At 31.6% G+C, this 12,734-nt stretch overlaps 2 protein-coding genes across 6 annotated transcripts; both read right to left on the bottom strand.

Annotated features, from left to right (window-relative positions):
- Positions 1-6,142: 6,142 nt before the first annotated feature.
- LOC111911575 (ABC transporter I family member 20) lies at positions 6,143-8,919 on the bottom strand. Its single transcript, XM_023907327.3, has 7 exons — positions 8,506-8,919; positions 8,287-8,420; positions 7,621-7,740; positions 7,320-7,415; positions 6,956-7,108; positions 6,743-6,820; positions 6,143-6,549 (listed from the first exon to the last, which is right to left on the bottom strand). The coding sequence occupies exons 1-7, from the start codon at positions 8,684-8,686 to the stop codon at positions 6,343-6,345; spliced, it is 969 nt and encodes a 322-aa protein (XP_023763095.1). The 5' UTR covers positions 8,687-8,919; the 3' UTR covers positions 6,143-6,342.
- A 591-nt stretch (positions 8,920-9,510) lies between these two features.
- Positions 9,511-11,731, bottom strand: LOC111911576 (uncharacterized). 5 transcript variants are annotated; one of them, XM_023907329.3, is made up of 10 exons: positions 11,503-11,687; positions 11,373-11,428; positions 10,856-11,291; positions 10,701-10,781; positions 10,541-10,600; positions 10,405-10,448; positions 10,273-10,315; positions 10,108-10,179; positions 9,924-10,025; positions 9,511-9,830 (listed from the first exon to the last, which is right to left on the bottom strand). In XM_023907329.3, exons 3-10 carry the CDS (start codon positions 11,246-11,248, stop codon positions 9,711-9,713), a joined length of 915 nt encoding a protein of 304 aa, XP_023763097.1. In that variant the 5' UTR covers positions 11,249-11,291; positions 11,373-11,428; positions 11,503-11,687; the 3' UTR covers positions 9,511-9,710. The 5 variants fall into 5 exon arrangements, with proteins under 5 accessions (XP_023763097.1, XP_023763098.1, XP_023763100.1 ...); XM_023907330.3 differs by having other exon boundaries at positions 11,587-11,675; XM_023907332.3 differs by lacking the exon at positions 11,373-11,428 and having other exon boundaries at positions 11,587-11,731.
- Positions 11,732-12,734: the final 1,003 nt, after the last annotated feature.

The raw sequence follows: 12,734 nt of genomic DNA, 5'->3' as shown, positions 1-12,734 counted from the left end.
TAAATTGTTTCTTTGATATATATATATATATATATATATATATATATATATATATATATATATATATTAGTATTTATAAGGTGTTGGTAAAAAATTCTTATATATATATATATTAAATTTATAGGGTGTTGGTAAAAAAAAATCCCAATGAGTTTTTTACCTAGTTTTTAACAAAAATTAAAATTGTTTCTCTCTCTTTATCTCTCTCTCTCTCTCTATATATATATATATATATATATATATATATATATATATATATATATATATATATATATCAACCACAATTCATGTTGTTATATAATATAATATTGTAGCTAAATAAAATTATTTATTTTGAAGTCTAATAATATATTTTTGTATTCGTAACTTGCTAAAAGTCTCCGTTTCAGAAAAAATAACTTGCTAAAAGTCAACGTAAATTTGCAAAATCAATATTTCTTATAAAATTAGAGCATCTCCAATGGTTAATGTAGATCTTTTAATTTTCAGAACCAATAAAAACTTTGCTTTACTCTTTTAAAATTATATGATCCTTGATGTGGAAATTCTCAGCACATTTGAAATTAGAGCATCTCCAATGGTCCTGAACTCTATTGCATGTTTTCTCTTAATCACTCAGCATCATAATTAAGTTCCAGTAGCTTAAGTGTTGATACATGTGATGCATATAAACTAAGTGGGTCAGGTTGAGAAACCTAAGTATCAAACTTAATTGAACTGAACATCCTTTATAAGTCTTACTTCCCTAACAGGCAAGACTACTGGGCTTATGAACTTTTCTCGAAATACCAACTCTATTTTAGGATATCTTATCATAACATTAACATAGGGATTTCAATCCCATAATATTTTATGATAATATTCCTTAATTATCAGACCTATAAAACCAACGGTTACCAAATAATATAGATAAGGTTTAAATAACTATATAACCATCTACCCAGCCTAATTGATCCTTACAGATCCGAGTCCACGATTATCAGGAAGTTATATCTCACTCGATGAACCATTCAAAGGGTTTGACTACACAGCTAGGGTGTAACAATTGGTTAAAAAAATGGTCAGAGTTCGGCCGTTAAACCACCGCGAACCGCTATGTATTAAGGACTAATAATTGTGTTATTTTATGTTTATAATTTATATCAAAGATATTATATTAATAATTACTTTCAGAACGTCTCAAAGTGCTCAAACCATTTATCGTTGATGATCAAATTGAAAATCACCAAAAATTAAATTTATTTGTGACGTTAAAAATAAAACTTTTCATTAAGTCTATATGATAATTATGGATAAGAAATTTGAATAGATTACGTTCTCCTGATTCCGTGGATATAAAGAATGTCTATAATGGAGATCGTATGAGAAAGTTATGCCCATTTTAATTTATGAATTTAGTATTTATCTGATTTTCCTGAAATGAACTGTGCACTGTTTCGTTTAAATTTTGAGCATGTTTTTGAAATCAGACTATGGTTTATTATGTTATTTCATTTTATCACATTTTTAATCTCGACCAAAATTAGATTCGTAAAATCTGTCGAATCTGAAGCAATTAATCGCGAAACTTTAAACGTTAATTCATGGAGCTCGATATATTGGAATTTAAATCTGTCTGCATTTATGGAATCACTATGACCGGAACAATAAGCATGCAATTTTATTTTAAAAAAATTCGAAAACAATATGATAGCACGAGAATCGAGAAATCGAGATTTACATCACAAAATAAATTATACATATTTATTTCCCAAAATATCTACCATAAACACCATAAAGTCAATGGAGACTTTTGATTTTGCAGTGGAAGCTTCAAATTATAGCAAAAGGGAAAACCCTTCCCTCTCTAATCTCTCTTCCTCTACACTCTATGTCTCTTATCTCTCTCGTTCTTACACTCCAACAAGGGAGAAGGAAATTTGGCGAGCAAGCTGGCGATTGCAGCTCTCCCCTTTTCTCCGATGAACAACAAGAAACACCCCCCTTGAAAACCAATGTTGATGTCCACCCTTATCCTTCGTTTTCTACTTGAACATCACCGATCTGACTTGTTTCTCTCTTCCGGTTTGATGTCGCCGACGACGAGATGGGAATCCACGAGGGTTCACCGGGGATCGGCTGTCCACCCTCGATTTGCAGCCGTCCCAGCCGTCTCCGCGCTCCCTCCCATTGTGATTTCTCAACCACCGCTGGACCATCTCTTCTGGCTGTTTTCGTGTTTCTCCTTCCTCGATCAGACGAAGACCAAGACCCATCCCCTTTGTGTTCGGCGGCCGTTGACAGGAGGAGAGCAGCCAAGGGAAGCCGTCGGAGTTGCCACCGCAGATAACAACAACCACCACAGCTGTCGCCAATGATGAAGAGTAAGCCCATAAAGGGTCGTCGATCTCGACGGATCCCCTTCTCCCTCCTCTCGATTTTTGATCCACTATTAAGGGGATGTTTGACTTAGCTTTTCACAGCCCAAAAGTCATTTTTGGAAAAGAAAAAGAGACTGTATGTAGTAGGATAGGTTGTGACTCAAAACAATAAGGATCGACACCAGAAATTAAGTCATGTAATACTTAATTAATATCATGACACGACTGATTAAGTTTTAATAACTTACAACGTATAAGTATTTCATATAAACCCTTTGTTTTTATATGAAAACACCATATTTATGTGGGAGGAGTTTCCCCCACTGGTTAAATGTCGGTTCCTAAATTAGGCAAGATAACATTTAATTAATACTACGACACGATTTTACAAAGCCTATAAATTCAAAATTTATGAGGTTTACATATAAACTATACAAATACTTGTATAAGGTTTCAGGAGTAAGATTGGATATTTTATGATTTTACAAAGGGTGATATGACTTTAATTTATATAACTTTAATTTATATAAATTGGTATTCAAAATCCTTATATAAAATGCATTTTGGTTAGGGGAACCGTAAAATTTGATATACATTTGTTTTACTTATGTGTATTTTGCCAAATTTTGTACTTTTGGATTTGAACAAATGGTATTTATAAATGAGTTCAAATACATTTTTATAACTCAATTATTTTATACTATTGATAGAAATGTATGTATTTATAAAATCTTGGCAACCAGATAAATTTTATAAAACACTTTCGTTTATAAAAATACTTCGTGTCAAAACTAGTAGAACTCACCAACAATTTTGTTGATGTATCTTAATGCATGTATTCTCAGGTTATTTCGTAGGTTGGAAGTGTTCTCTTATACGACTCTCCGTTATTTTCATTATACCTTTGTAAACGTCGAATTGTTAGGTGTATGTTGTGATTTAGCAATAGCCATTGTCAATGTAATTTCTATTTCGGTAATAATAGAAGATTATATTTGTACTATTCAATGTATGTTCAATAATTGTGATTACTGATTTACGTCGTGCAAATCGACGTTTCCGCCGACGGCCGGGGGTGTGACATAGGGGCTTCATTGGCCAGTGTAAATAGCATCATCCATATGCTGAGGTGGTGGCAGTGGCGGAGTTGGTGGTGTGTTGTTAACACGCTTGATAGATTTGCATGGTGACATCTTTTTGCCACAAGGTTTAAGAGTGGAATAATTATAAGTCTTTGATAATCGCTATGAATTGAGCATTATCAAAATAGAGTGTCTTGACTATGTAGTTATGTTGACTGCGCAAGAATAGCAGTAAAAAGACACATGAAGGGTCTATTTGTATAGTTCCATAGTGTTATAAATTACTCCTATAGTATTTTAACTTTATGTTCTGTTCTAGAGTTTCTTGGTATATAGTGTTGGTAAGTTTTAGACTTGTTGTTCACCACGACTATTCTCAAACACATGCTGGTCGTATATCAAATAAATATAGTTGATCAGGCTATATTTATTCCAGATACAATTACATAACTACTTAGGCTTAACCGCAACGTCCAACTTATCAACATACTTTTATGTGGTTCTTACTATGATAACGTTTCTGGTATGTATAGATGTATGTATACTTCTTATAAAATACTTATACTTTAAAAGTATACTTTTAGTCAGAGCTTTTTAGCCCCATTGTATTTATAGTTGTATATCTTATAAGGTTTGATATACTTAGTTCAGTATAAACAATGCTCTGATACCAATCTGTTACACCCCGAACCTAGGAAACGACGGAAGCGTCCGATGGTGGATGACGTCGTGTACAATATCATAACAATTGAATAATAGAGATCAAAGCATACAAACATTATATTGATAATTGATAAGTTTTTACATGGTATTTGAATCATTGTTTGACTCCAAAAGCATACAACAAAAATATAAAACGTAATAACACTAAGCTCCGTCTTTACCAAAACCTGTGTGGGTACCTGTCTACTGATTTCCTAAGAATACAAGTGGTTTTGAAAAGAGAGTGTCAACAATTAAGTTGGTGAGTTCATAAGCGTTTGTATAAGAAAACTGTTGTTTTTCCTTGTAAATTGTATGAGTGTCCTACCAGAAAATCCAATATTTTCTTGTAAAATGATTTGTAGTCTTAATACCTTAATACCGAAAATGTATGAATATCGTAGTACTTGGAAATAGTGTAATGTAGTTTTATATCTTTATAAAACTATTTGAATGTACGTGATACTAAAATGTAAGCAATATTGTACTATATATATAATGTACTGTAGTTGTATCTGTGTAAAAATCATTTGCACGTATGTATCTGGAATTACCAGTTGTACTGTAAAATAGTGTAGTTTTATCTAAATAAAACCATTTGAAGGTATGTATGTAAACAAAATATTATTAATACCAAATTGTGAGTTATTATAACCATGCTAATGACCTAGATGGCTTGTATGACGTTCTTCATGCGTCGAAATCGGTACGACATTTGTCACCCCAGACCTGCCGGTCTAGCTGTTGCAAACAACTTAGCTGCGGGATCTATACACAAGTGTCACGCTCTCCCTTTTGGAGACTTTGGTTATAATACAAGACTTTTGTTGGTACTCAGGTAAATATTTGAAGATAATTCACAAAGCTATATTAACGGTTTACGTATAGTGTAGTGAAATTCCCTTTTCTTGTAATGTTTGTATGTAAATGTTTACATAGTAGGAAAAATCATTACTCTTTTAAATAATTATTTTCTGTGCCTCCAACCGGGTAAAATACTGTGTATGTTCCATAAACTATACCTATTATAGTTTATATAAATGTTTCGTTGAAATGATGAACCCTTTTGTATATTATTATAAAATTTGCCATGATAATAAGTTGAAATAAAATAATTATATATGTTCGTTTATATAATTATACCATTTTAGTTCGACATGTTACAAAAGGGCTAAAATTTTACTGTATCGAATTTGTACCCGTGTGTATATTTATATTTAAAAAAAAAATATAAATGTAACGATTTATATATTAACACAATTTATCTTGTGTTTTACTTGTATTCTCCCCTTCCCCCCTAAAACATATAAAAATCGTAAAAACTGTAAGGGTATGAACTCACCTCGAATGTCTTCTTGGCTGGTTAACGAAGTGATAACGAAAATCCTCGGATTAGAACACGCGTATATAGTCGTATCCTAATACTATTTAACACACGATATTGTGTGTCAATTAGTTATATATCAAGAATACAGAGTAAAAACACTAGTTAAATTTAGGAAACTTACCAAATAATTCCTAAGAATTATTTGTGAAGAAAGATTTCCAGGGTAAGCTTGAATGTTCTCGGATATGTTTGAAGATATGAAGATGTTCTTGATGTAAGTTTGAAGATTTGAAGATATTCTGGGCAAAATAAAATTTTAAAATTTGAAATAAGAAATAAAGAAATGTATTAATTACAATTTAATACTAACATATTTATGACATTTAGTACTTTAAATATATAAATATATAAATATTATGTGACTTTTCAATTTTAAAATTTAAAAAACCTAAAAATTGACATGTGGATATTATTTATTTAAAAGATATCATAAAATAACAAGTATCAAAACTCATGAAAGATTGACATATGACAAAATAGATATTCATTTATTATAGTTGATAGTTGATATGCATCCCATGAATCTCGATCCAAGTTCAAATTAATCTTAGATCATGAACATTCAAGACAACAACCAACACTATTCATGGACACTATAAAAAAAATGCTAATTAAAACTTAATAGTAAAGCCTATATTCTTTTCATTGAATCAAAATATTGTAATCCATTACTTTGAATACAATTTACTCACACACATATGATTGTTACATTTCACACAGGGAACTTAACAAATATACCCTTTGACGCATCATATACTCAATTTAGCATCTAAAGAAAGAATTATGTTAATAGATTCAATCGATTGGGTGTTTATTGTCTCATAACCCTGTTTGAACTATACACAAAGTTTTCTTGACCAGCAACAGTGGAATTGAGCCTTCCAGCAGCCCATCCATTGTTCACCACGCGGGTCCCATCAATACGCCTATCGAATTCTGGCAGTCCATTTGCTTTTCTCTCTTTCCTTCTCTTCCTCTCCTCATCTCGCTCCTTCCTCAGCCATTTTTCTACCGTTCTCTATAACAAACAATAAAACAATTTACTGTCAACTGTCAGCTGTTAACTGTGTATTGTCGTCAACCGTCTACCAAAAGTAACTTGCATCTACTTTTAAGTACAAAATCAGGCCATTTGACCAAAAGTCAAACATTAGAAAGAAATTGGTCCATTTATTTTGTAATGAGGTGCATGTGAAGAAAGATAAACTCACCATTAGAGACAAATTACTCATCTTTTTGACCTCTTCCATAGGCAATGCTAATTGTAGCTTCCCTTGGGCAACATAAACCTAATACAAACACAATCATTTAATGAGATTATTGAGTTAATGTATTTACCTATTCACCCTTTTTTTTTCTCCCCAACTCTAACATTAAGACTGATGAATATTATGAAATTTATTTGATTGTAATTGAAAGCTTACAATGTGTGAAGGCCAATTCTCGAGTCCATCAAATATATGTGTAGCATATATGATAGTAGCACCACGCTCTTCACATTCCTTTTTTAGGAAAGTCAAAAGGTCAGCCCTTGCAAGCACATCTAGGTCAACCGTAATTTCATCAAGAAGAAGAACCTATACAAATGTCAAATGTGTCCATTAAACAACATTCATCAACCAAACACAAATTTCAAAAAAAGAAACGAAACCAATGTTATCTTCTTTTTATGTAATGATGAAAGGAAAACATTTTTAGAAAGCATAACATGACATGACAGAACATAACAAGTTGTACTGCATTTGATGTGTGACTTTGACTGTGACTGAGACTGTGTTAATTTAATACCTTAAATTCCTTCAGAAGGCCCATGCATATTTGCACTCTTCTTCTTTGACCATCAGAAACCTTGTGCATCCTCCATGAAAGATCAATATCTAAAACCTGAAATATTCGGTACATTTCCTTGGGTTTAAAGAGAAAAATGCATAGAATTAAGATGGAGTTTTTGAAAATATCAATCTAGAGATGGGTTCTTTTTAAAGTGTGGAAAAAAGTTCAAATGGATAAAGTAAATTGGAAAACAACTACAAAAAGAATAGAAAAAGAGATCAATTTAAAGAAAATAATGCAAAAATGTTTGAAGTACCTTGATTAGTTCAGCTCTTCTTTGAGGATCAACCCCTGATACTCCAAATAACATTTTCTCAGCAGAAATATCCATTTGTATTGCAACATCAAACCCAGCAAAAGCAACTTCCCTTCTCCACTGTTCTCATTTAAATGACTATTATTTAGAATAAGTTCCTTTCTCTCTTTATGGGATCTAATCAATACTTGATGCAATTAGTTTAATTTGATTGATTATAGTTTTATATAATTTAATATCAAGGTGTCATTTGCAACTCTTTGAACCTAACTATTGATAAATTTCTTAAAGGGTGATTTTGTCATCTTGAGTTGTATGCTAATTTCATGGATCTAAACAACTATGTGGATTTAAGGGATATAAAGAGTTGATGGTGTATTATAAATATAAACAAGACACATTTTAATTCTAAAGAAGATCTAAAGCATATTGTAAATACGCTCTAACAATATATGAAATGTGTCTAAATGCACACCTATAAATCCCAATCATGTGGTAGCTGTTAACTGTAAGAGATGGAAATTCGTAGAATTTGTGCTTCTTCAGGCTAATGATAGGTAAGTAATTTGACATTTATCTAGATCAATCAAGCTTTTCTAAATTTGATTGTTTTTGAGCCAAAATACTGTGAAAATCCCAATTGAAAGAGAAGCAGAAGTAATGTACCTCTCCACCAAGATAAGCTAGGTCGCCGGAAGAAGTCAAAGAGGTGTCATGGAACGCCGATCTACCAAGAACCCTAACCATATCAGGCTCCACCATATGCTTCCCTCCAAGTATCTTCAGTATCGTCGTTTTTCCTTTTGTTTTAAAATTCAATAAAAATTTCACGATCGATATGGATAGAATTGAAATTGAAAAAAGGACGACAGAAGGAGGACGAACCAGCGCCATTAGATCCGACAAGAAGACAACGATCACCGGGATTGAGAGTGAGGGAGAAATCTTCAATGAGAGGAACTGAACCAGGAGGCGGATGGCCGTCGATCCCTGGGTAGGTGAACTTGAGCTTATTGATAACCACCATTGGATTACTATCATTTCGCTCATTGTCATTGATCCCCATTATAGCTCTTCAATCAAAGAATTCCGCAAGGAATAGGTGATGAAAGTAGGAGTTTATAAAGAACTTTCCGGCGGTGGGTGGGTGGAGAGTTGAAGAGCGGGAACTGATTGTCGTGGCAGGGCTTTGAGTCGCTAACACCCCCTCGCCTACAGAATCTGGTTCCAAATGTGGACACGTCTACTTTGGGTCTCTTTTATTCATCGATCATCGATGTTGTTTTGACTTTTCACTCTCAACGACATTTCACCATTTTCATATAACTTCAACATAAATCCATAGTTAGATAAACCCTAGAATGAATATGGGTATTCTATTCCAATCCCTTCATTTTTGACATTGATGTTAACAATATTTTCATAACTTTGAATATCTCTATATGTAAATTCTCTTTATACTGTAATAAATAAGAGATTTTACAAACAAGAAATCATGTACTTTTTTTTTCGTGACACATATGCCCAAAATATTAGGCATACACATGTGACATGTTTGGTCAATATTTACATGTTAAATGCTTAAGAGCATTTATCTTACTTCCATATATAAATAACGAAACTATATTACATTATAGATGGATTATAGGACATTAACATCATGCAAATCAAAATTTTCCCTTAACGAAACCAAATTAAAATGTGACATGCAAAAAGTACATTAAACAATTTAGGTATTTATAAGAAAATGTGATATAGTTCACCATGTGAAAAGGTAATCGTGATATATTTCTTTAAACAATTTTGGTACTAATTTCTATTGTTGTTCTATACATAATACAACATTAATGATACAAATTACACAACTAAGCTTCCAAAAACAATTTCAACTCTATGTAATGTTCCTACATTTATAAAACCGAATGTATATACATGACTTCAACTTTTCTCAATTTGAGATTTTCATCATCAATCTTTAACACATGTAAAAGTGTTGGGAGTTAATTTAATAAAAAAAGAATAAAGCTAAATTGATTGAGGAACTAGTTTTTGATGGAATACAAGATAAAAGGTGGGTAAGGGTAATCTTGTCATATTGCTTTAGCAAACCATTTTGGTAATCTCAAAGAAGCCTTCATTCCAAGCCTTGTAAAGAACAGAGCATATAGAAGATGTAGCAAGAACACAAAGAAACAGCAATTCAGTAATAGCTGCAAAAAACACAAAAACCATATAGTGTAAAAAAAAATCAAATCTTTATTAAATTGAATTAATAGATAATTGAGAGGGTAAAAAAGACAAACCAAAGTCCCAAAAATGGCGTATATTAAATTCATTGATGGAATTGTCAAGAACCCTAATGAAGTGAGAATAAATGTAGCTGAAGCATGAATGTTTATAGTGATCTTCAAGAAAAAAAAATGATTATCAGAATATGGGGGGTACTAAAGTAATTTAAGATATGAAGATCGAAGAATGTAAATTTACCAAAGCAAGAATGTTTTCCCTGATTAGAAAAGAATACATCACAACATATCCCATTGCACCTATAGCTCTCACCTGTAGTAAATTTAAAGACACGTGTCACTAAAACAGTAAAAAAAAATCATCCTTAAAAGATGAGAGAAAGAGAAGAAAGATAGAAATTCTTACAATTGCACTTGTGAATATAGAAACACCCCAATTTGCTTTTGACCTAAGAAGTAAAGATTGAAGAAGATTCTTGTTTTTTTCTCATAATTCATAATTGAAAAGATTGCAATAAGGAATAAAACAATTGGATACCTCCATAAAGATCCCATAGCAAGACCAAGAAACCCATGCATCAACTGAAATGATAGAAATAAGCCAAAATGTAAACCATATATATATATAGAGTTAAATACTTAAATGCTATAAAGATATGAAAATATTTTCTAACCAGATATGTTAGTGCTTTTATGGGTCCAGCTAAAACAAGCAATAGTGTAGCAGTTGCCACCTACAAAAAGATGATATGTAAAATGGAACACATCAAAGGACAAAGATGTTATTTTCAGGAATATGGTAATAATGATTGGTTTTGGTTTGATAATGGATACCATAGTCTTTCTTCCAGCAACAATATCCCATCGCATTGATGAGAATACTATGGGTAAGGCAAAGAAACAACCAAAGTAATTCTGTAAATATTGGAATTGTTAGTTTTCAATAACGCCCACCAAGTGTTCGATATAATGCAGAGTCAAAAAAGTACCTCGATAGCAAGGGAGCTGCTTAAGATGTAGGCTAATCCACCAAGAGCAGCAAACATAGAACATTCTACCAACCTTAAAGTCTTCTGATAAGCTTCTCCATTCATGGTCAAGTCTTCAGGAGAACCGGAGTTATCTTGTTTGTCGTCTTTTTGTGTCCATAATGGAGCTCCGATTTCTGAAACCCTAACATTTCTGAGGTTTGAATTGGTTCTAGAGATACGAAATTGGGGATTAGAAGAATGGATTGAGGGTGATGAGACGTGACAGAGCTTGGATTTATGGTGTGTAGTAAGGGAGGAGGGATGGATATTCTGGGAAAGATGAGAAATTGGGGGTTGAAGACGATAACAACCATGAACTTTAAGGATGTTCATGGTTGCTGAAGGAAGCATGTTGTTTTCTGGCAATTCTCTTTTTGTTTATTGCAACAAAATGCTACAAACACGAAAAGGAGAAACTCAAAATCAAAGATTAATAACGTCCTCGTGTTTTATTGAAAAGATGGAACAGTCTTACCTATAGGATTTATGTGTTTTACAAGTCTACAATCGGAAAGGGATCAAGCACAGTAACTTCAGAAACACGAATAGGGAACATAAATTTCATGAAACAGAGGTCATGAATCGATCAAATTGAGTAAACTTACAGCAACATTTGATACAAAAACCATACACCAGACTAAATTGAGTGTGGAATTGATGGATAACGAAAAGTTTGAGTAGGTAATTACTTGCTCGCCTGCTCGAAACGATGAAGAACATCCACAACGTCTCAGCAGACTCAGTTTACTCCATGAAGTTCATTCGAGTTTCTTGAGTGAAGTCATGTCATTCTACTATCCTTACATTTATCGGGATATTATGGAAGATGTCCCCGAAAAAGTAAAACTTACAAATATGCCCCCTTTATAGAAAATAGTTATAGAAATGTCCCCTACAGTTATAGAAATGTTACCTCGTAATAAATTATATATTGTGTAGGGAAATTACAAAAATATCCTTGTAGTAAGATAAAATTACAGAAATAATCCTTGTGTAAAAATTTAGAAAATGGTCTATGTCTAGAAAATATTGCTGGCATTGTGCATTTGAAATAAAATTACTAAATCAGAAATGGTTGATATAATCTAATCTAATTTAATAAATGGAAATCTTTTTGCCACATGTTACATTTTTATTGATTTGACTAGATGTTATTTTGTGGTTATTTTCTATTAAAATTTTCTATATGACATCTTGTGGTTTTTTTCATTTTATTAAATTTCATATAATATTTAAATATAATAATTACAATAAATGTAATAATAAATGCATATCAATTTCAATAATTGACTTTCCTTTTAATTTCAAAATTTCTAAATTAAAACTTCATTAGTTTTCTTTGTTTATTTATCTAAATTAAAATAAAACACTTTAATTTTAATAATTTAATATTTTTTTCTAATTTTTCTTATAAATTTAAATTTCAAATATTTAGAATTTTCATATATATATTTTTTAAATCCATATGATACATCAGTCTTACACCTAATACATATATAATAGCAAAATTAGATGATAACAAAATTAGATATGGTCCAGTGTAATAAAAGTTACAAAAGGTATCCATGTATAATATAAATGGTTATTTTATGTTATATCAAAATTATAAAAGTACTCCCTTTGTCATAATGAAATTACGGAAATAATGCAAATGTAATAATGATATTACAACAATGATGGACAGAATTTCATATATACCCAAGTGATATTCTCGGTGTAATAACAAAATTAGATAATTAAATCCCTAACGATCTTTCATTTTTAATCATTTTGCTTTATATCAACATTGTGCATTACTTAATTCAATCGGACATATAAGATTAATAAAGTCGTTGCA

The sequence above is a fragment of the Lactuca sativa genome, chromosome 3 (assembly GCF_002870075.4).
Source record: "Lactuca sativa cultivar Salinas chromosome 3, Lsat_Salinas_v11, whole genome shotgun sequence".
Classification (NCBI taxonomy): domain Eukaryota; kingdom Viridiplantae; phylum Streptophyta; class Magnoliopsida; order Asterales; family Asteraceae; genus Lactuca; species Lactuca sativa.
The sequence above is the reverse complement of the archived record's forward strand: the minus strand, read 5'-3'. Positions and strand labels throughout refer to the sequence as shown.

Excerpts from the sequence above, each read along its gene's own strand:
- LOC111911575 (XM_023907327.3), bottom strand. The coding sequence starts at position 8,686 with ATGGGGATCAATGACAATGAGCGAAATGATAGTAATCCAATGGTGGTT. Across the intron at positions 8,421-8,505 it reads TGTCGGATCTAATGGCGCTG|GAAAAACGACGATACTGAAG; the intron begins GTTCGTCCTCCT and ends TTAAAACAAAAG. Across the intron at positions 6,550-6,742 it reads TGAGTAATTTGTCTCTAATG|AGAACGGTAGAAAAATGGCT; the intron begins GTGAGTTTATCT and ends TGTTTGTTATAG.
- LOC111911576 (XM_023907332.3), bottom strand. The coding sequence starts at position 11,248 with ATGCTTCCTTCAGCAACCATGAACATCCTTAAAGTTCATGGTTGTTAT. Across the intron at positions 10,026-10,107 it reads GGGAAAACATTCTTGCTTTG|ATCACTATAAACATTCATGC; the intron begins GTAAATTTACAT and ends TTTTTCTTGAAG. Across the intron at positions 9,831-9,923 it reads ACGCCATTTTTGGGACTTTG|CTATTACTGAATTGCTGTTT; the intron begins GTTTGTCTTTTT and ends TGTTTTTTGCAG.